This window comes from Salvia splendens, chromosome 21 (assembly GCF_004379255.2).
Source record: "Salvia splendens isolate huo1 chromosome 21, SspV2, whole genome shotgun sequence".
NCBI lineage: Eukaryota > Viridiplantae > Streptophyta > Magnoliopsida > Lamiales > Lamiaceae > Salvia > Salvia splendens.
Genome location: NC_056052.1, coordinates 25659558 through 25683475, shown reverse-complemented (window position 1 = coordinate 25683475; position 23918 = coordinate 25659558). Strand labels below are relative to the sequence as shown.

The window sequence follows — 23918 nt, the reverse complement described above, 5'->3', positions numbered from 1 at the left end:
GTAGACTAAAATATGAAAGCAAGTAGGCATTAGATGAATACAATATGCTTCATTTAACAAGAAGATTGATAATGTACATTGCTCAAAAAGGGCCAAAGCTTGGACAAAATTATGCTCTAGCTTTTCGAGCAAATTTGCTACCTAAAATCCTTTGTACAAACAAATCCAACATCCTAACCTACAGTAGCGGTCAGCCTACATCGTTTACAGGAAGACGAAAACCAAGGTTTGCACACTGCAGTGGGTTTAGCGAATCAGCAACAAGGAACAGACTAATAAACAACCATGCAAGGAAAAGACGAGCACTTACAGCAATGCAATGTGTGGTGGACCTTTTACTTCACAGCCTGCAGCAGCAGCTGCGCAGAAGGGTATTCGGAGAACAACTTTGGAGGCTCTATATCGGAAGGTTCAATTGCAGGAATCGCCATATATACATCTTCGGTGGAGAATGGAATGCTACAAGAATGAATATGCTTATGAAATAAACAAGATAGGAAATATCCAAAGAGAAACACGAGAAACACTCATGGAGTCATGGCATTAAAAAAAAGATGTACTTTAGTATCCCAATATCTGATTGGAAGAATGCTAGCAGGAAAAGGTGGATTAGATGAAACCGAGAAACAGATCTAACTAATATTTCAAAGTTTTGGTCGATTGCCATGCAAATCACATTCTCAACACACTCTTTACCTCAGGTCATCATCCAATAAAAATGAATTTGATGATGTTGCATTCTGGGAATCCTTATTTACTATCTCCCTCATCTGAGATACCACCTGCCAAAAGCCAAACACAAGGAAAAAGTTCAGTATCAAAGCTAATTATATCGATTCAGACCTTATGTGATCAATATATGAGTCGATCAGTGCAAACAAATTATAAAAGAAAAGGTGGAGAACCGAAGATTTGCTTAGAGCTACTATCTTCTTGACACTTCAAGTTTAAAAGTGTCTAAGAATATGGGGTAAAATGTGGACATCCATTCATCTCTTGAAAAATTACCCACTAGAGGGCATGAAAGCATGACTCAGATAATGTAGGTATGGAAGCATGACTTGAGAAAAATGAAGCCACGGAAGCAAAACAGTGATTCTGTGATGAAGCATGATAGACCAGGTTTCATTCTAACATTTAAGTCATTATAGACACCAAACTCGAAACTAGAAAGAAAAATAAGTTTGTAAATTTGGATATCTGTATCTCCATACAGAGCACTTGCCTCATTTGACACACTCTGAGTCCCATACTTATCATCCCAGTACATTGTGCTTATTCGATAGATTTGCCGCACTGTCAATTTCTGATAAAAAAAAAGTAAAAGGGAAATATAGTCAGAAAAGGACCATAGAAGTCAACCACATTAGGAAAAAAGGTAACAGTGCGTAAACCATCTTAAATGAAGCCCTACCGGACATAGATCCTGTCTTATCTCATCCAAAGATTTCTTCCTCTTCTGGTGTATTACCTATTTAATCAAAAACATATCAGTAACTATATCCTCTGGATCAACATCGCTAGAAAATGCAGAACTATATATATATATATACCAAGAATCCAACAGCCTGCCTAATGTAATTCAACTCATGCCAAGAAGTTCCTGCAAACTGCATACTGAAATGGCTTAGTATAAGAAGTAAAATTCATTTTTTGCTATAGATGCAATCAAAGAAAATGATATGAATACCTCCTCCGTTGCATTGACTATCCATTTTTCCAACTCAGCCAGGCCAGATTTGACATATTCACCATTTGTGAATGTGCAGCATTCACGTCGCAGCAGCAAACTGTCAATTAATTAAAATTGATGATACCCTCATAGAATGAACAACTCTACTGGCAAACATAAAAATCAGATAAAATACCTGTTGAATAATTGTATATTGATGAAGGAGAAAACCTGTGTGGTGAGCTTCCGGATAAAAAATGATGGAACCTGGGGGTTCACCAATTTACTAGCAATAAGCAAATAAGTTAACTGAGAGGAAGGGAGTTGCAAGGATTAGAGTGCAGCTTACATAGTTTCCACGTAATCGACTCATCAGCAAATCCAAGAAAGTAATGATACTATCCCACTCACTGCTTGGTGATTGCTGGGGAGCATTGCCAGGTGATCTGGAAGACTTGCCACCATGAACTCGCTGGTTTTTTGGTGCCTGTTTAAAAGATGGCAAATGGAAGATGCAAATACGAAGCCATAGTCAATGTAGTCTGATGCACCAAATTATGACATCAAAGTAAGTGGAGCAACTTTTGGACATCAAAACACTTTCAACGGTGAATTCATTTTCAATCCCAAATTGTCAAAGTGGTCTGAGTCTGATGCCATTTGAGTAAAGGATATATAGTCGTTCTCAGTTGAACCAGAAACCAAGCATCAAATGTGAAATCTGTTATGCTACAACTTCGATTTAAGTGCAGAGAGAGAGAGAGAAAAGACCAACTACCTGAATGCATTGGCCCAACAATGGAGATATTTCTTTCTTCAAATTATCACGTATCAAACCGAATATCTTCTCCACACATGCAGTCAATTGTTGTTTAAATAATATAGCAGGATACTTAGCTTCCATATGTGATAAACCATCATCCAAAGCAAGATATTTGAAAGATGACCTTGGGCCCTATGAAGAATTAAGAATCCTCTGTCAGTTTCAAAATAAGTAAGTACGACATATATCTGCATAATAGAAGACAGATCGAATATATTTGAGCCACATAAACTATAGTTCAAAGCATATCCTGGATGCTACGCATATACTTCAAACTATGCAAATTAATGAAATATAAGAAGATGCCAGTTTTAAGGACGGTCTGAGACTACATATCTATAAACCTAGAAAAACTGAGGCCCACCAGCCAACTTACTTGCATGAGTCTCCCATTAAGCCCTGCTGACCCCACAGAACGTTGAGAACCAGATGTCAAGAACCCATTGGACCGCAGGTTTCTTTGCAGAAGGCATAAAAGGGCAGATGCATTAGATAACCAGTATGGCAAAACAGCATTCTCATCCCCTTCCTGAAATAATAAGATAATAATTTTATCACCCATGTGATCACGATATCACCAGTTCTAGTATGGGCAATATCTAAAGACAAACTCATCTCTCACATGGCATTCAAACATAAACTAAGGAATTTTTATCGTCTTGCTGAAAAGAAATACTCAAATGCAATAAGATTTACAAGTTAAAAGTAACCTTCAATTCGTCATTGATGCTCTCAATGATGAAATCAAAAATAGCAGTCCTCTCAGATTCGAAGGCATGCCAATGGAGGAGGCATTTGTAGATAATACAAGCAGCTACTGGTTTTCCATCTTTGAAGCCCACATTTTCTTTAATGCATCGTGATATGATATCTAAGTTCCCCTGCAACCATCATACAGCATAAATGGCACATACAAACAACTTTATGAAAAAAAAGACCTAATAGCTAAAGATCCATTCATGTGTAAGCCATATATATCATCAGTGGCCAAATTAAAATCACATTAGTAGAAACGGTGTCATGTAAAATAACAGTTACATAGAAGAAAAACCTGATTCTTTTCGATTCCTGACTTTGCTCTGCGGCTATCTGAAAAGCCATGGGAGATGGGTGCAATAATTTTGGATGGAGTGGGTGATTCCTGCAAATTAAATAGCAGGGACTCAGCAAATATATTTAGCTACTTATCACATGATAAACGGGACAGAAACTTACATAAGGTTTCTGGTCAGTGGATGAAAGAGCAAGGGCACTGGAGATTTTCTGTTCCAAAGGGAAAAGGTAAATTAGAGCATTTTGATTGCTACAGCTCTGCTTAAATGTGATGCTAATATTGAAGCTTAATTAGTTTTAATGATGTATGCCTGTTAGCCTCAAAAATTATTTTACAATGGTTAGTAGATGAGGCTGATGAAGAATTGAAGATTGCTTACATCAACAAAAGGTTTGACAAATCCTGCCCGATTGGTTCTTGGAGTCATGGTTAATGTCTTCTGGCGCAGGATATGATTCTCATTCTCTAGGTTCGATAACTTTTCTTCCATGCTGATGCAACAGAATCAGAAAAGTTTATAACCAAGCAAACGAAGGCAAAACTATAACAGATGGTTTTTATAGCCAAAAGTCTTTTGCAAAATTCTCATGTCATTCTGTTAGCAGGTTTCTTCTGGGAATAAAGGTGTCATTACATGCTATAGAATTCATTTCGGGCAGGGAAACATTTCAGGTTACCTCCGCAGATTTTGTTGGAGTTGTAAACATGTATTTTCAACTTCCTGCAGCTTCGTGATGGTACTATTTGCCTCTTCTTTGGTTCGGGCAAGTTCAGACTCCAGCATTGAGTTTTTCTCTTCTAATGCAGCAAGGGAACTCTGGAACAAATTATAGTAGTCAATGAGTTCTAAAGGAAAAATTCATTAGCTAGACTTTATAGTATCTTCATCTACGTGCCAGGAAAGTATAGAAGATGGGAGAAAAGGGGATTTTGTTATGATTTGAGGCAAATAAGGGGATATCACAGCCAAGACAGGAAACTTATTCGTTGAATGATTAGTTTTTCCAGAGTCATGGCATAAAACTCAATTTTCGATAAGCATGCACAAACATTAGATGTGCTAACCACTAGAAAGTGGACTGAGTTCTTATCTGTTAGTTTATGGATAATTCTTCAAAATCAAATTATGAGGGAACAAATACAATTGCCAGAGCAATACGGTGGATATTTAAAATTCAAAGAAGTATATTTCACGAAAAATTACCTTTAAAACTGAGTTTTCATTCTTCAGTTTGCTCAAAGAGTCTGTTTCTCTGTCAAAGGCAGATTTTTCTTTAGCTGAGGAGTCAATCTGTCTCTGTAGGACCATGTTCTTATTGTATTCATTAAGAGCTCTAAGTTTTGCAGCATCTAGTTCCAATATGAGGGACTCAACAGTCTTCTGAAGCTTTGAAATTTCAACTGATTTCGCATCTTCACTTGATGCCTGCACTCCAAATCAGCTGTTAACAAGAGTGGTGGTGGAACAGATTCCAAGAAGACCATATCAAAAAACAACAGGAACTACGCAGACATATGTAGAACTTAGATGCATGAAAGTGAATCCTTTAACCATTTGGAAACCCAGGTATGCAATAAAACCATAGAAAATAGAAAATACAAATACATGGAACCAGATACAAAAGTATCAAACTGCACTTAATAATGTTCTCCAAATCAGATATAATAATAATAATAATAATAACCAAACTGAAAAGGTAATAATATTTTAAAGGGTGCATAAATTTGATCCTTCTGTAAACATATACCCGTATTTTTTTCTCTAGTTGCAATCGCCAAGTCAGATCCTCCAACTGCTTTTCTAGCTTGCCTTTTGCTAAACGTAATGCTCCAGTCTCATTAGCCTCCTGCATAAAAAATAAAAAATAATTCAATGCATTAGCATGAAATACATAGATATTCGTCTGCAAATTATGAGCAATGATGGAAAATGCTGCCTTTGTAAGACAGAACAACAAAAACTCACCTTTTTAAGCCTCCGAAGTTCTCTTTTTGCCAACTTTCGCCTCCAAAGACATTGAATCGCAATGATATTATGTTGACGATTACGATAGATAGAGCGGATCTTGCACATCCTCCAATGAGCCTAATACAGAAGCCAATGGTCAGCTAGACCATACCAGAAACAGGGAAAGGCAACTAAGAATACAAATGAGCGAGGGAAAAGGAATGTAGCATCCAGCATTATAATCACACTCCATATTCAGTCTTAACTAATCTACAAAATCTTTTAATATTGATCAGTACACCAAGAAAATATTCTTCTGAGTAAGATAACCCTAAAAATTCTAAGAACATCATCTATATTAAATAACTTTGTTAATTTTTGAAATAACAGATAAAATGCAGACATTTGTGTTTCTCTTACATAAGACATAAAAGTTCTAACATGCAGACATTCAAAAGTTAAACACAGTTCCCTTCTGAAGCTTACAGAAAGATCACTAGAAAGTTTTCCATGCATATCAGATACAACAAAGGAAAAAAACTAAAACAAGAGGAACAAAACCCAACAATAAGCAGGTACCTGAATAACAGTGGCAGCCTTGCCTTGTTTTCTATACAAAAACTTCTGGCGAGTTGAGAAACAACGGATACTAGACTGTATGAGTATAGAAGCAGAATGAAGTTGCATATATGAATGCCTAAAAAAAGAGGATCGAAAGTATTTCTGAATTATGATGGCAGCAGCTGTATCACGCATGACAGCAAAATTATTTCGAGAAAGATGACCTGCAGCAAAATTAAAATTGTCAACTTGATAAAATAGAGGTACCCAAATAATAAGCGCATATTAACTATAATAATGAGAATAGTTGGCAACTTGAATAAATAATGTGATGATGCAATATGTAAATTGGAGTTACTTTCTAAGAATGAGAATATACCTCTACAACATGCTTGTAGAGAAAGTGCAGCAACGCGCTTCGTAACAAACTCCCTGCGAGCAAGAAATGTTCGCAGGTGACCCTGAATGCGCTTGACTGCAGCATCCAAAACCACAGCTCGGCGTGAATGTAGTATAGCAATCTGGCCAGCTCTAAGAAAAACTTTTCTTTTACCCAACTGCAAAACACATTCAAACTATGTTAAGTATTGTAACATACATAGAAGAAGATTAGGAAAACTACAAATGCATAATGTAAAATTTCAGGCTGAAACTTCACACAACACAACAAACCTGATAGTTCTCAAGCCCCAGTCTCTCAAGTATTTTTTCAGTAATGGTTTTATCATCATAACTGAAATAAAAAAAAATCAAGTAAAATGCAAAGTAAATGTTATAATCAGAAGATATATTTAAAGTAAATGTTAAAATCAAAAGGAATATAGTCCAAGAAGCAGCCTATTTTATAGCCAGATAAAGCATAGAGCAATGCCAGATAACAAGACAATGAAAAGACCAAAAAAGGCAAATGGTCACTGTTCAAAATTCTGACACTTGAATTTGATCTTTGTTAAGACAAACGCATACTGCAATGGTAAACATAGATGAATAGGACTCTGAGAATGCTACCCAATATCCATGATATCTAAGCAAATTATTCCGAATCGGTCCACAAATTCATGATATGTCTTGCGTGTGGGATATCCTGCCAAGCTTATACGAACAGCTTCTAATACACCCTGCACAAAATCAGAAGAATTTATTACGACTTGCTAAAAGAAAATGCCTCTTCTACTAGGATTATCCTTATTGTTCACAATCATGGTTATCCAGAAGCAATTCTAGCACACACATTTGGTATAGCAATAAAGAAAATACATGATAAAATTGTCTGTTTGCAGAAAATGGAACATGAAATAGAATCATAGGATGACTAAAATTTTCCACAGGGTGTTCATAATTTCACACTGGAAGAAATTCTAGCATATATATTTGGAGACTGGAGTATATGATTGATAACCCACAAAGAAGAAACAGCTTCTCAAGATCCAGAGACATTTACACTTAAAAAACATAAAATAAGGCTATGTCCATTAAATTGTTAGATACACGTCAAAGTTTTACTGACCCCACAGCGCAGCTGGTGTAAGATGCTCGAGTTCTCAAATCTGTTAGGCTTATTTAGTGAGTTAGGCTTCACACATCGAATATAGTGAGGCTCAGTTGAGCTGAGTGTTTCCATGAGAGCTTGGAGTTGTTGCTGCAAGCACAGTGGTAAATTTGTAAGACAGAACTACAAACCAGTTGGAACAAAAAAAAGCATATCTAGAGTTCACAAGTAAGTCAGTAAACAGATTCGGTACCTTAAACCGAGAGGCCACTGATGAAAACTTGTATGATGATCGAGAAGATTCTTCAGGTAAAGGTGGAAAGAGACCAGCTATGAAAGGGCATCTGGAAGAGGCTAATAAATTGCAATGTTCGACCACAACATAATCACGATTTTTGTCAATAAATGTCTCCGTTTGATAGTTCACCTAGTGAAGAGACACAAAAAAAGCAAATAGACAATGTGTGTTAATATATAGGAGACTATATGAACCTGTTAATAAAGGGTACATTTTGCACAATATACATACCTTGCCAGCATAGTGAGAGATGGTAAAATCTGTTTCAGAAAATTTGGCTTTCTCTAGACGTCGGTGGGATCGGAAATTCTGGAATAGCTTGTTTGAAAATGTCTCATGAGTTGATTTTGGAAACATGCTACAGATATTGGCGCAAATGAAATATGGCAAGGTGAGAACTGAGAACCAACAAGCAAAGAAAAATAAGACATGAAAGACTAGAGAGAAATTTGAATATACCAAGCTTCATCAAGAAGAGCAATTATGCCTATTGGTTTCTGCAGAAGGACATTCCCGTTCAGTTAGACCAAATGTAAGATAGGTCATGCTCAGAGTAAAAGGAGAAGAAATAAATTATTTTGCTTGGCTGGCAGATAAACTATACTGTTCTTTTCAATAACCTGTCAGATTCTTATTTGGTAATTGCAAGATACAAAACATGATTCATTTTATGGAAAAACATTTGTCTACAATTTTGCAAAAGTCTGCATCTCCTTTTATGAGGATTCTAAAACATTAACGAATACCATAAATGCAGAGAAGGTTAACAACACATACAAGATTGCAGAGAATACCTTCTCTATCAAATCCAGAACATCTTGATTGTCAATAAATTCAATGTAGCTCCAATTGATTTGTTCCTTCTGATACTCTTCCTGTTCCATCTTAAACACATGCTGCAAAACATCCCCAGCAGAAAAATGTAAAAAACTAGATCAATAAGGAGGTTCCAGTTAGAAAGTGTAATTGCTAAAATAGCACCATAACACCTCAAATCACCTCATTAAAATGCTGTTGGAGCTTCTCATTTGCAAAGTTGATGCAAAATTGTTCAAAGCTGAGTAAATGGGACAATTGTTAATCAATAAGTTATGAGAGCACGCATAGAGACAATGAATATGACAGCACATCGAGAGGGCGACTAGTACACATAATTCCAAGACCAACGAAGGACAAAAGTGGACTTCCAGTTACTTGATAATGATGGGCTTGGATCCAACTTCCAAATATTTTACCTGTTTATCTTAAAGCATTCAAATCCATAAATATCCAGGACTCCAATTTGTAACTTAGACTCACGATCTTGTCCGACAGATCTGTTGATCTTATCAACAAGCCTGAAACAAAGATATAGTTTACCTTAAGAGTACAAGTTTTATAACCAAGAACAGATGGGCCAGGTGGCTCATTTCGAACAAGTCTTAAAACTAAACCAGACCAGTCAAATAGCCGAGAATAAACAGTCTTGGCCAATGCATCCCGGCCAGCTACAGCAGCATTACAGTCCAGTGCTTTGACAATTATCCCCTCACGAGTTTGAATGGAACGTGTTGTAAGTGTGGCCAGCAAAAGATTAATATCACACCTGAATCAAAAGAAAAGTCTACTAAAGATTAAAATCGTGTCAGAGTTAAAGAAAAAAATTGAAGCTAGAAGAAATGCAGAGACTTTTTGATAAGCAAATTAGCCAATTTCAACAAATAAATGAAGGTACAACAAGTTAAGAGGACCAAATATGGAACTTAAGGCCTACATAATAAGCACAACAAATTGTCAGGTAAAAGGGTGGAGTAGATCGAGGAATCAGGATTCCGGAGAACTAGCAAAAGCTAAACATGGGGAAAAACAGAAACTATCAATCAGCTATCCATAGAGGCAAAAAAATTGCTGGAAGAGACAAACCTAAAGAGCTCAGCAGCCATTTCCAAATGGAAATTGGACTTCTGATCCTTGACGACCGAACTATCATGCTCTTTTCCAGGAGAAAACTCTACATTTCCAAGATGTAGAATTCCAGCCAAAGTTCGAAATATTGATTCCTGGTTAAACAGATAAAGAACACGTCAAAACCATTGAGGGTGTGAAAAAAAACAGAAACTCCAATTAACAAACCTGTTCATCATCACTAATCCCCACAATATCCATTGCTGTTCTTGTCTTCACATATTCTTCGGCATTGTCTACCCCATCTAGCTCATAAACTTTACTCCGATTCAAATAATGAAAGTTGCTAGGATGATCTAGCTTGTACATCTCAGTGTCCTGAACAACAGAATAGCATCCTCAAACACGGGACGTGGAGGTTGAGATTTAAGACTCCAATACTATTTTCGACTATTAATAGCAGTAAGTAATGCATAGATGAATAAATGTCTCTTCAGAAGTTTATCAAAGATAGAAAGTACAACACAACACAATACAAGACAAGGCATAACAATAGTACTCGGTATGAAACTTCTGGAAGATTTTCCATCTTCTTCCATGACACTATTCGGGACAGTTCCCTCAATTTACCTCCGAGCTTTATATTAAGGTGAACATATCATATAGTGGATGCTTCTAGTTAGAATAACAATATATACTTTTTCTCGAAGGAAAAAGTGCATGTGAAGTAACTTGGGGGAGTACCCTGCCAGATGCACACAACTGATAGAAACAGTGGTAATTTCTCTCAGGGTCGGTGATTTGAACAACACGAGACCGCTCCAGGAGATATGTTCGGATTGCAGCCCCAGAAATTCTACCATTTGAATCAAACTGGATCTCAACGAACTTGCCAAAGCGACTGCAAATCAAGAAGATAAAGCAGTCAATAATCATTTAAGGCTAGGTGTACCAAGCCACATCATTTTATAAACTAAATTCTTTCCACTCCACATTGATATAATTTTCAATTAAAAACAAAGTGGAGTACAGCTGAATAGTCAAGCTTCATATCATTTGTTATGAGTTAGATCACTGCATGTTTTGACTGAAATCAGATTTCTAACTGAATTGGTCCAGTGGATCAGAGCCACATACTAAATACATATCAGATAAAGCATCACTATGCAAAAGCAACATGAGCATACTAAATAATGTGAAAGAAATCTGGGCTTCAGGATAGCGTGAGGGCTTAACAAGAAACTATATAGAATGCACTTAACTCTCTTACTTAAAACCGTTCACAAGATCTTAGTTGGATTGAATTTTTAAATAGTGTAGAGGAAACTCAAAGCCAAAAAGAGCGATTGCATACATTGAGCCATTTAAAATCATAAGGCAAAAGCTCACACACTAGTTTGCAGGATAAAAAATCATAAGATGTTGCATTCAAGCATGCTACTAGGCAGATTTCCTACTCTCAAAACTGAGATAATACAATCTGGATGAGGAAAATACTCAACAAAGTAGTGTGGTTGAAGATTCAGAAAAGATGAGAACCATGTATCGAAAGAAAATCATCACATATTGTCATATAGGATATAGCACATTCTATACAAGAAAAGTCAGATGTTACTCAAAGAAATACTTATTCCAGTAAATGAAATATTCAATGAATCATTTGAAGATATAAAATGTACTTTAAAAAAATAGTGCAATACCTTGAATTATCATTCCTAATGGTTCTCGCATTGCCAAATGCCTCCAAAAGTGGGTTTGACTACAATGGAGAAAAACAGGTTATTGATTCCATCAGGTTGCTCCATAAACTGAAATTGAAATGGAATAAGGATTTCTTTGGAGAAGTAATGACTACACATAGTTTCCAGCACCAGAAACAAAAAAAACAGACACAAAAGTAAGACATGAATAATTTTAGTTAGAACTTAAGCCATGTAATAGGGAGATGAAAAAATACAGGTTTTATCTCATCTCAAGAAGGTTCTCATCAAGATGGGCTAAATTACTAAACATCATTATACTTATTTTGCTTTGCACTTGTATGTTCACCTAATGATACATACACTATGTAATACTCCTTCCGTCCCTCTGCAGTAGAGGCGTTTCATTTTCAGCACCCGTTTTGGAAAAATAATAATAAATAGTTAAAGTATAGAAAAAGTAACGTAAGAGATAGAATAATATAGAGAAGACTCTTATCTATATTATTCTCTCTCTTATTTTACTCTCTCTACACTTTAACTATTTATTATCATTTTTTCAAAATAAGTGCTCAAAATGAAACGCCTCTACTACAGAGGGACGGAGGGAGTACAATAAAACCGAGTACAGTTTACCTCCAGAACTTGCTTTTCAACATTTCTTTCATCCTCTACAGCACGGCCACCAACATAAGTGAGATATCTCATTATTAACTTTGTTGTCTCAGTTTTTCCAGCGCCACTTTCTCCACTTACTAGAATAGACTGACTACGTTTCTCACTCATCATCGCTCTGTGCCGAAGGATCAAATCAATTCAAATTCAATTTAGCATAAATAAACTTGACTGTATCCAATTGCAGCAAGACAATCATAACTAGACCAACCTGTAGGATGCGTCAGCGATAGCAAATACATGGGGGCTCAATTCACCAAAGGGAGCCCCCTTATACTGCTCCATCATGTACATATTATATAGATGAGGAAGCTTGGTGAATGGGTTGACTGCGATCAATATGCTTCCCGTGTATGTCTAGTAGACGCATAAAGCATATATCAGTTGAAGTATAAGGATCCGTTTTGAAAAGGGATATCAGGAACGTATGAACTGTATACCCCATAATGTCATCTCCAATAAAATTTACCAACTCAAATATAAAGGTCACTTTAACACGGTGTATGGCTATTTAAACCAAATCTATTTAGAGATCTACTGATACTTGACAATGTCAGTAGTACATATTCTGATATTCAGGAAAAAAAACTCCAAAAGTCAGCCAAAAGACACTATTGCTTGATGATCAACCATTTACCTTTAATGCATCATTTTTGCATACACGATATCTTAATTAATTGATGACGTAGAACCGTTATACTCCCATAAATTAGCTATGTTCATATGTCTACATAGAAGACTTGCTTTCCAATTCACTACAAATTCCTTACTCAAAAATATCTTAACTCGTTACGCACATGACCAGTATATCAGCAGAATCGGTCAGGTACAAACTCCCCTTTCAAATATTAACCACGTTCAACAACTCCAACAAGATGAATCCAACAGCAGTCCGTAATATGAACAAATTATAGAATGTCTGGCTATACTTGTAATCATTTGCTGATTTTCAACTCTTCACTAATTTCCATAACAAGCCGACTACTAAATAGCCAATTATACACCAATGTGTGATAACGCTCCTTCACATATAAACAGTACTTTCAATTTTAAGCCACTTACATAAATTTCATTAAGACCATATCTTCTCTGAAGGTTATCCAGAACACTAGGCTCATTCAAATAAGTCAATTTGGTCATATCATCCACTCCACCCAGTTCTGACTCTCCATCGCGTGGCTGCAGCTTCTCCTCCGCCGCCACAACCTATTTGAAACAAAATTCCACCAGCTCAATAAATAAAAAAATCAAACAATTTCCTAACAAAAAAAAAATCGCACTGAAGAGCTTCATTTTGAACAACAAAAACAATATTTTGTATACACTTCTACAGCAGACATTACCGCAACAAACTATTAGGTAAACATGAGTTACGAAATAAACAAATTAAAACATACGTATAAAAATTCACCTTTTTCCCGGTGGCGGTTATGACCTGCACTTGTTTCCCGACGAAATCAACAACCTCCGCCGCAACCCAGGCCGAATCCCTGTCTTCCACCCACACTTTCAAGTCCTTCCGGAGAGCCATTTTTCAGCAATTTTTCTGACTATATTCACTTCAATTCTCATGTAATTCCAAAAGTCGGTGAACGGAAATGGCAGGAGAGAAAATGAACTTGCTGAGCTCTAGAGGAATTCACGAGCCCTAATTTCCATGAAATGAATTTGAGGAATTTTCAGCTTCCCGCCCGAAGATAATGGGAAAATTCATAGTCAAAAAACTCAAAAATTGATCAAAAACTGCAACAGTTTTATCTCTTTTTTTGGCTTCTTAATGAATAAATGCTCACTGTACTATTTCTTGGAGTTTAAACAATTCTTTTATTTTTTAATTTTTTGAAATTTTTCACCCAAAAAAATGTCGAATCTGCTTTGCCACGTTTTTCAAAAAATGGAACTATTGAAAGAGTCCAAATTTTGAGCTTCTTATATTGAAGAGAATACTATAAATTTATGTAATTTATATCGAGATAAATAATAAAATAATTATGCTGCAAAGTCAAAAATTATTTGTTATCTCACTTTATTATTTAGTGTTTTTTTTCTTAAACAATTACACACACAAAATTGTCGCTTTGGGATTAAGATATTAATTATTCAGAAATTAAATGATGGAAAAGGACTATTCTTAGTATTTCCCTTGATTAAATAAATAAAAATATCTAATGTAGTCTTTTATTTGAAGGATAAAAAAGACTTTGTGTTAAATTGATCTAAATGACTATATTGCTTTCTTCATTCACGAAAATACATTCTTTTTCATTTTGTTACGCCTAATGGTGCATTAAAATATGCGTTATCGAGACTATTTTTACTTTGGATGGAGGAAGCATAGGTTAGTTTTAGGAAATGTTTATTTGGGAATATAAATAATTGGAATATTAAATTTTCAGGAATTACCAAAAAATAAATAGAGAAAATAGTTATGCATTTTTGGTTTAATTCCTTAAGCGACACGTCATCTACTCTTTCTTGGTATGATATTGAATGTAACGTCTCTATCACTAATTAAACAACGTGACCGTCTCTATCGGCCCGATTTGCAAAATGGTCTCCTTCTACATTGGGCCAATACTTGCTCGGCCCGAACAAGTGATAAACTAAGCTGAATTATTTCATTTGGGCCCGCCAATAGAGCCCATTCACTTGCCCAAGTCCGTACTTAAAATGTTTGAGAATTCATTGGTGTTCGATTTGATAGGTTAGATTCGACATGATTGTGTCTTGTGAATGTTATATACTCTCTCCTTCTCTGATAATTTGTCACAATTTTACTCAACACAGGTTTTAAGAAATGTAATAGAAAGTGAATTGAAAAAATTAGTCGAACATATGTCCCATTTATATATATTAGTTTTTTAATAAAATATGATTGAGAATGAGTTAGTGGAACGCAAGATCCACTACCAAAATAGGAAAAGTTAAATGTGGCAAATTTTTGAGGACGGACGGAAATGAAAATAAGTGATAAATTTTCAGAGACGGGAGAGAATATAATGATGGGTAGAATTAGTCTTGTTCTTATCCTTGTGAAAAAATGGGTAAAATCTCTAGCAATTCAATGGCGAGCAATGTCGGAATAAGCTAATCTCGAACAATTGAACACCTACAAATTCGATATCTCGCGCATCAATATTCAGTTGTAGGATGAGTCATATAGGCAAGGCAACTATAGACTAATCAGCCCTAGCAAACGAGTCTTAATGTTTTTAGGAATGAAAGTAACCTACAACTTCATAATTCAGATTGGAGAAAAAAAAAACGAGAGAATGCAGAAATCATGTTGCTTAAAAATAACGTTACAACAAACAAAGGACATACACTTCATAAAACTCTAATTCGCCCACATTTTAGAGGAACAAAACAAATAACATCAATTCCTCTTGCTCTACCAACTTGCATATAAATCCAGACTTGCGTTTTTTCGAGGAATTGATGTGGGATTATTGTTTTCAACTGAGAAACTAAACTCTGTATATACTATCCACATCAACGGTGGGCACGTTATTGTGTGATGGAACGACGGGGCGAACCTTGCCTTCCACCTGGAGGCCATGAAGCTGATGTAGATAACTCAACGGGAAATCCTTTTTATCGAGAAGAGATGTGTGGTTTAGCTCTTTTCTTCTTGGTTCTGAGATTGAGAATATATGTTTCTTTCATTCTTCTTTTGATGGCCATGAAACTGCAGAAGCAGTGAGTTTGTGACAACGAAGACTGAGCTTAAAGCCATCATACCCCCTGCTCAGACAAACATGTCATCAAACGAGATGTTACAAATTAAAAGATCGATTGATGAAAAACAAGCTGTGATAAGAGTCAAGTAGGTACTAGTTTTCATAAATTATGACGAGTGAAGATGATCTTGTTAAAGAAACGAAGTCAATATGCTCAGAAGCTGAACTTTTGGCAGCTAAGTATTGATTTGCAGGGAAAGCATGAAAAGTTAGATATTTGGTCGAAGCACGGGAGTTAGCAAGAGAAACTAGAGAGTAGGCACCTGAAATAGAAGGTGTCATAGCAAAATCAAAATGGGGAAGCAGAACTCCAGCAGCCATTGGAATTGCGATGGCGTTATAGCCAACTGCCCATGTTAGATTTTGACGTACTTTACCCATTGTTGCTCTTGCAAGATCAATAGCCTCTACCACCTTGCCAGAAGATCAGGTTAATATGTCAGGCCACGAAATTGAAATCCTAGATTAATAGTAATACATAATGTCTTTATTCCTAAACGAGCACTGGAATCTATATGCATAGGAAGACAAGAAAGATTAGACGACATATGACCCATAAAAACTCAAAAGACATGAAAGTTAACAGTACGCAGAATGATGTATGCCGTGATGAGTGCATACCTGTGACAGCTTATTTCCCAAGAGAATGATAGATGCTGCATTTGATGCAGCATTTTCTTGTCCTTCAATTTGCAATGCAACCCCAACATCAGCAAGCGCTAGAGAAGGAGCATCGTTGATACCATCACCAACCTTTAAATGACAAGTTAGTTTTAGCCTCTAATTCATCGAAGGGTTGTGAGATTATAGTAGACATTTCAGATCCACATGCACAACGAGTACTAGTTCGAAATAGCAATTAATTTAATGGTGCATACATAAAACAGTTAGGAATGATGGTGGCAATCCTCCACGTAAGCTTATATACAATGCTGAGTACAACTAATGTCAAAACCAAAGATAAGCCTTTCCATATTTCCACTTTGAATAAGAAACAGATAGATAATTACCATAGCTACACGATGGCCTGAAGCTTGAAGGCTTGATATAGTACAAGACTTCTGCTGTGGTGTCAAAGAACCATTCACAAATTTATCTTCGACCCCAACTGACTTTGCTATAGCTGCCACTGCCTCTTCCCTGTCTCCTGACAAGATAACTGTCTGAATTCCATTCTGCTGAAGCCTTTCAAAATATCAAAAGAAAGAAACCAAATAAGAAAAATAGAAATGACCCAGAAGCAGATTGCAATTTCCAGTTTTAGCCTTAAGCAAGTTTTTTATTCAGAACTATCACTCACTAGTAGCTTTTCACAGAAAATCCAAAAACTTCGTGTTTTGTTTTGGTTCAGGAGACACATATACCTAGTTATAGTAGATTTAGCATCAGATCGTAAATTGTCAGAGATTGCAATAGCACCGATGACGCCTTCGCCTTCCCTACCAACATAAACGACCGTCCTTGAATGGACAGAAGATGAATAATCCACTGACGACTGGTGTATCACAGACTGCTCCAGTTTCTCTATGTCACAGAGGTTAGTTCTCTGCTGGAAACGCTCGTAAACCCAACTTAATTTTCCAACAGCCACAAGGAGTCCATCTACTTCTGCCAAGGTCCCACAACCTGGTTCAACTAACTGCCCTCTTGTGCTAGGAATATTCAAATTCAATGATTCTGCTTTAGCTATAATGGCCTTTGCAAGTGGATGTGAAGCTGTTTTTTCCACAGCAGCAGCTATTTGAAGTATTTCAGATTGTTCGTGAGAAAACGAAGAAACAGCTGAAACAGCAGGTCTTCCTTCAGTTAGAGTTCCTGTCTGAATGTAGAAAATAGCAAAGGTAAATATATAAGTTATACAAGTACATTTTTCATTTTCTTACAAGTACAAGAATACCAAAAAAAATGAGTCTACTTACTTTATCCAAGGTGATGTAATCTATCCCTGACAAGCGTTCAAGTACATCTCCTCCTCTTATAAGCAATCCCTTCTTCGCTCCTGATGGGGCGTGAAGAAAATTAAAGCTTATAGAATAAGACCAAAAGCAAAATAAAACAGAATTTCATTGAACTGTACCAAGGGAAGTGCCAACTAAGATTGCTGTTGGTGTTGCAAGGCCCAAAGCACATGGACAGGACACAACCTGGAAAGGAGCATACAGTATTGAGAGACAAGGTCAAGAATCGAGACTAACTCATATGCATAAAGTCAGAACTACTGACCAAAACATCCACCGCAAGCTTCATGCTTAGTAACAGTGCATTTCCATCAGGCCCAGCTATGTCATTAAGCAAGACATCTGGAAAGATATGAGTTCCAATATAGTACCTGAGAGGAAAAGAGATGCAGTAAGCAAAGCACATCTTGTAAATGATTAATTCAGGCAGCTGAAGAAAATACATTCATGCATTTAGAACTTCATTGTATAAAAGTGAATGTAATAAACCCACCAAAAAGCAAATGTGGCTGCTGACAATGTCATGACACTATATACAAAAGGGCCAGCAATTGAATCCGCAAGCCTCTGAATAGGTGCTTCACGTCCTTGAGCATCCTCAACCTTCAAACAAGAAGGGGTAAGTAGAGGAATCATATTAGAAAATTCCAAAATGGGTCATTCTATGATTTCTGATTATCCATAATAAGCAATGACTTTTATATAAAAAAACATGCTAAAATTGTCAAAGGGAGTGGTCTAGAAGAGTTTGTTGATAGGGATAACACTATGAAAAATTATTTGAGCCCACAATGCCAGGACCATGAGTACAAACCTTGAAAGATAATGGACCCAATAAATATAAATGATGAGAGCTCATCGTTAAAGCAGAAAAATTATTTGAGCCCACAATGCCAGGACCATGAGTACAAACCTTGAAAGATAATGGACCCAATAAATATAAATGATGAGAGCTCATCGTTAAAGCAAATAGATAAATTGTACTCCTGCTGTCCTGGGAATGTCTATTTCCTATGTCCAGATATCATGTTATGAGAGAGCTCACCAAGTTAACAATCTTGGATATTGTTGAGTTTGAACCAGTGGACGTGGCCTCTATCCTTAAAGGACCATCCTGGAACATGTTGCAATAAAGGCATCAGTTTAGGTATGGCCATGACTCATTAAGAAACCATGATTTAACATATAGTACATGGCTGCATAACATCTTAGTTGTATGCAAATATACTCTGGGTAGGCTTACCCAATTAATTGTTCCAGCAGAAACAGAAACACCTTTTTCCTTGAATACAGGAAGAGATTCACCAGTAAGCATGGACTCATCCACCACACTTCGACCAGCAAGAACCTTTCCCTGTGCAGACAGTCTTGCAATTTAAGTAATCCAGTAAAGAAGCATATTTTGACTTGTACCATAAATAGATAATACAGATAAAACCACATGTTACATATATACAAAGAAATTGTCTTCGTGATTTCAGACCCACCAACAACTATAAACTCTACATCGATCTAACCACTAATCACGTTTTGTCTTCTGATTCCAACCATATCAATGGCTGTGAATATTCTTCAACAAGTTATTTTACAGTTAATCTGTTCAGCCACTCTCCAAGAAGTGTTAGATTCGAGATTTAGCATTTATTATAAACAAATTATTAGTATGGAGCACTTACATCGACAGGAATTGTTTCTCCAGGCAAGACCAAGACTGCATCACCAAGTCGAATATCATCAGTGGGAACCTCAATGCACATTGCATCAGAGCAGAGAACGCGGTCTGATGAGACATCACTTCCAGAGGGAGCAATGACAAGTCTTGATTTAGTTGATATAAGTGACTGTAGCACAACCAAATAATCAATTACCGATTAAGATATGATGAAAGACAATAAAAAGAGGATAATTCTATATGGTTGCGGATAGCCATATGATATGTCACATGAAATTAATACTGATTCGTGTTACATAAACTCGACCACCTCATGCAACGAGATAACAATTACCAAATCATGGAGTACGAGAAAGCCCCTTTGAGAGTTTTTTATTTTAACAGTTAGAACTTACTAATAGCTCATTCATGTCACTGGATGCTTTGAGTCTGGCCCTTTCTTCAAGCGAACGTCCCAGTAGGATAAACCCAAGAAGCATAACCTGCATGCTAGAAAGTCAATTCATTTCAGTGAGAAAACTTCAACTAGATCCCATGACGTAGTCTGCAACTTCCACGGAGATCGGTAATCACAGTGAACTATGCTTTCAATCAGTTGGAAATACCAAATCCAATTTACATCAAATCATACCGGTTCATCAAAAAATGCAGCATTCCATTGAAGTTCGGGGTTGAGAAGTGATACCTAAAAAGACCAGAATCAATTAATGAACTGCAGATACAAACAAGTATCAACATAGAGATCAATAACTTTCTTTTGGAAAAAGAACTCATCATTAGTTATATCCTTACCGTACTTATTGCAAATGCAGCAATTGATCCAAAGCCAACAAGGGAGTTCATATTGGGTGAGCCCTTCCTAAAAGCCTTTAATCCATCAACAAGCAAATCTGGACCATAATAAGAGCATATAAATCTTGTATTGTGTATCAATTCCAAATATGAAAAACTAACAACAAAAAACCAGTATAGCAGATTTAAATGAACTAACCTCGTCCAGGTCCCAGCAGAGAACCCAAAGCCAAGCCACCTTTGACATAAGAATTGTGCAGAATATCCATGAATGACCCTAGACAAAATAAAATGAATAGCACAACCAAAACCAGTTACACCAAGGAAATGACAGTGAGATAAAACAAAACTATGGTTTGAGTAGAATAAGATTGCCAATTAACGGTTTCAAACAACCACATTGATACATACTTCAACATAAATAGCGTAGCACATGTTCTAAAGTTGAAGTTAATCATCAAACATTCCAAGAGAAGCAGTACTGTAGCAATCATGATAAGTAAATAATGGTGAACTCAGCACACAAGGATCATAAGCATTTACAACAAACATCAAAGCTGAAATGTTTCTCAAATCTGTCTCTCTCACCGTGACCAACATGAATACCAACAGAATGCAGAGTATGAGACGCGTGAGCTCCGCAGCAGAGCGCCACCAGCGTCCAAGCAAACGCCACACGATTCCTACTCTTCACGAGAAGCGCCTCCTTCTTCTCCACCGTCTCCCTCCACTTCCGCACCTTCGCCTCCACCCCCATCCCCGACCCCCTCCGCCGCGCGTCGAATCCACACGCCGACACTCTCTCCGCCAGCTCATCCGCCACGGCCGAAAACTCCCCAACGCCTCCTTCCTTCAGCTTGATCGCCGCCGTCTCGGTCAACATGTTGACCACGGCCGACTCCACGCGCTCGTCGGCGGAGAGGATCGATTTCACGCGCGTCGCGCAAGCGCCGCACATCATCCCGGACACATCGAGCAGCACGGTGGAAGTTGACTTAGGCTCCAATTCCTCCTCCGCCGGCCGGATTTCGCGGCGAGATTGGAATTCGACGGCCTTGGAGGAAACGCGGGGGAATGATTGCAATTTCGGCGAGTGAGGAGCTGCGGCGGAGCCGCGGCGGGGGTTGAAGTGGAGAGGGAGGAGCTCATTGCGGCGGCGGTGGAGAGATGAGGTGTGAGGGGCGAGAGAGAAACGGAGGAGACTGGTGGTGGACATGATTCTAGAGAGAGAGAGAGTGATCAGACACCGGCAGCGCGTGAAATTTTGATCTTAAATTGGGAGGCACGTGCCGCATGTGGTGCATGTGGATCACGGTCATTTATTATTATTTTATAATAAAATAATAATTATAATTAGTATAGTACTCAATATAAAAGGGAAACATTATCATTAAAAATTTGCGAGAGAAATTACAAATTTAGTAGAATTAATTTGTTCTATGATATTTTGATGAGATTGGTTGTAGCATGAAAATCGATTTACACGATTATTAAATATAGGCCTTTTTTCCTTTATGCACTCGTTGAAATTGGAAGTTCAGAGTTTTGCTTTTGGGATTAGCAGTTTTGATTCGGGACGGTAGTTATCAATTAATTTGTATGATTTGAAAGCTAATAATTGACCATATATTCATTAAAATTATTATTTAAATGATATTTTCTCAAAATTAGAATTATTGGAAATGATTGGAACTCATGCGATCTTAATTTTTCTGATTTTTTATATAGTTGGCATGTGATATTATTTGCATAGAATTTCTCCATAAGTTGAAGGCATTTCTTTATACTCCATGGTGACCGGTGGGTAGGTGGATAATAAATTATCACGAAAATCCATGGTTCAGCAAATTATAAATATATGTACACGTTTTTTAGCTTGTCAAACTATTGATTAAAAATTTAAAATCATAAAGTCCACCAGAGAAAAAAACAATCGTTTATATTTATTTATAGCTGGTCATGAATATTATAGGTGTCACCTATATTCAAGTGGCTTAGTTGGTATAGAGAAACATTTTTTTCTAGGTATGAGTTCTAAATTTGTTTTGATAGAAGCTGTATATTCTATTTTTCGAGATTCACAATTCCCAAACAATAATTCATCTATATTAATATTATGTATCATTAGTTAGTACTCCATTTGATTTGATTCTAGTTTGGTGGTTATACTTGTCTTCCCCATATTCAGTTTTGTAGTAGTAATTGTTTTTTGTAATGTTTGTGAGAGATATTTCATGCTTGTAATGTTGAGGAATTGATGTTGTGAGTGAGTTTCAGAGGAGAAAGTGGCAGAACTGGTAATGCTGCCATGCTCGAGTTTCGCAGCCATTCTTGAACATCTACGACACTTTGTTGGTCGCTAGGCTCGTCTTGAATTGGTTCCCCAACGCTCCTCCAGCAGTCGTATGGACCAGCCTTCGACTTCGTTTTGGATATATGCATGGAAACCTTGTAATGCATTTGCTAGTTGATGCAAAACATTGCAGCATTGCATTTAGATCACACCATTGTTCTTGATTACGTGCTAGTTTACTCGTCTATGGTTGATGCTTCGTCTTCGCCTGCTATCTTCATGTGGCCAGGCAAAATTTCTTCAGTTTCTTGACAAGCAGAGTTGCACATTTCTACACTTGTTTTCTTCCTCAGCATTGGGCCACTTCCAAGAAATGCATACTGTGTTTTGATGTTTGATGCTTCGTCTTAGCCTGCAGATCTTTGATTGGCCAAGCCGGGTTTCTCCAGTTTCTCGATAAGCAAAGCTGCACTGTACAGCGCCTGCTGATCTCCCTGATGCAGAGGTATCAAACAGCCCTCCAAAGACGTCGTCCCAAGTCACTGCTTCCCAGAGCAAGTGTATCAAACTTGCTGTTTCTCTTCATTTTTCATATAAATCTTTTGAGTAGTTCTTACTTTTGTGTAAATTCTTGTTCTTACCTCTCTCTTATGCAATGAACACATATCTTACATTCATTTTTACTTTAATTGAGTTTCCTTTGGAAGTCAGAATTTTAACATAGTGCTGCAAGCATCAGATTCCCACAAATGGAGAGGGCTTCTCCAACCTCTCTCTAGTTATTCTTATCTTATCTCTCTAGACTCCAACATCTTGTTTTAGAAGCTCCCATCTCCTAAAAATGCCAAAACTACATAGCATTAGAGAAAGAGAAAGCAGAAGAAAAGTCCCTTTGAATGGAGCAAGAAGCACTGAGGAGAAACAGCAGGTTTTCTGCCCATGACAAGAGGGCTCTGGCCATAGGTTTAGCAATTCTTGCTATACTCTCACCTCTCTACATCAATCGCAGCTCGATCTCTGAGGCAGAGCTCGAGGAAGAGCCGGTGAATTTCTCCTCGTACCTCCCCCTCCTGCAGCTGCTGCTGATAATGGCCATAGCCGTCTCGGGTTTCATGGAGCACGGCCTCACCGGGTTGGATCCTTACTGGATTCATCGGGCAGGCGGCTCTTCAACCGGGATCATCGTAGTTTTGATCATCCTTACCTTCGTGCTCAAGTGGAAGTCCTAGGCTGTGAAGTTCTGGTGAATTTATTGTTTGTGTGAAGGCTTTTTTTACAGCTTTTCTTTTTCAACTTGTATGTATGTGGTGAATTCTACTACTATTTTAGATTTTTGCCTCTCTCTCTTACAGATATGTG

The 23918-nt window shown here is 37.1% G+C and overlaps 3 protein-coding genes across 3 annotated transcripts; 1 reads left to right on the top strand and 2 right to left on the bottom strand.

Moving 5' to 3' along the window:
• Positions 1-29: 29 nt before the first annotated feature.
• LOC121783190 (myosin-15-like) lies at positions 30-13875 on the bottom strand. The gene is made up of 39 exons (XM_042181183.1): positions 13516-13875; positions 13167-13310; positions 12316-12461; positions 12066-12222; positions 11430-11488; positions 10474-10630; positions 9958-10107; positions 9748-9884; positions 9284-9430; positions 9081-9182; positions 8845-8902; positions 8640-8741; positions 8305-8342; positions 8077-8203; positions 7801-7974; positions 7566-7697; positions 7067-7176; positions 6731-6791; positions 6438-6615; positions 6077-6282; positions 5516-5635; positions 5298-5396; positions 4754-4975; positions 4227-4366; positions 3929-4040; positions 3711-3758; positions 3547-3636; positions 3206-3376; positions 2872-3024; positions 2451-2627; positions 2022-2159; positions 1869-1939; positions 1691-1790; positions 1554-1610; positions 1415-1471; positions 1226-1306; positions 697-782; positions 311-459; positions 30-235 (listed from the first exon to the last, which is right to left on the bottom strand). The coding sequence occupies exons 1-38, from the start codon at positions 13633-13635 to the stop codon at positions 336-338; spliced, it is 4551 nt and encodes a 1516-aa protein (XP_042037117.1). The 5' UTR covers positions 13636-13875; the 3' UTR covers positions 30-235; positions 311-335.
• A 1502-nt stretch (positions 13876-15377) lies between these two features.
• On the bottom strand, positions 15378-21539 carry LOC121784969 (copper-transporting ATPase PAA2, chloroplastic). The gene is made up of 17 exons (XM_042183261.1): positions 20855-21539; positions 20466-20543; positions 20267-20364; positions 20106-20159; positions 19870-19956; positions 19479-19643; positions 19046-19156; positions 18848-18916; positions 18296-18405; positions 18068-18173; positions 17922-17988; positions 17764-17843; positions 17209-17663; positions 16855-17029; positions 16466-16597; positions 16108-16258; positions 15378-15848 (listed from the first exon to the last, which is right to left on the bottom strand). The coding sequence occupies exons 1-17, from the start codon at positions 21480-21482 to the stop codon at positions 15721-15723; spliced, it is 2694 nt and encodes an 897-aa protein (XP_042039195.1). The 5' UTR covers positions 21483-21539; the 3' UTR covers positions 15378-15720.
• A 1823-nt stretch (positions 21540-23362) lies between these two features.
• On the top strand, positions 23363-23914 carry LOC121784909. The gene has a single exon (XM_042183178.1). It carries the CDS (start codon positions 23456-23458, stop codon positions 23786-23788), a length of 333 nt encoding a protein of 110 aa, XP_042039112.1. The 5' UTR covers positions 23363-23455; the 3' UTR covers positions 23789-23914.
• The last annotated feature ends 4 nt before the right edge of the window (positions 23915-23918 follow it).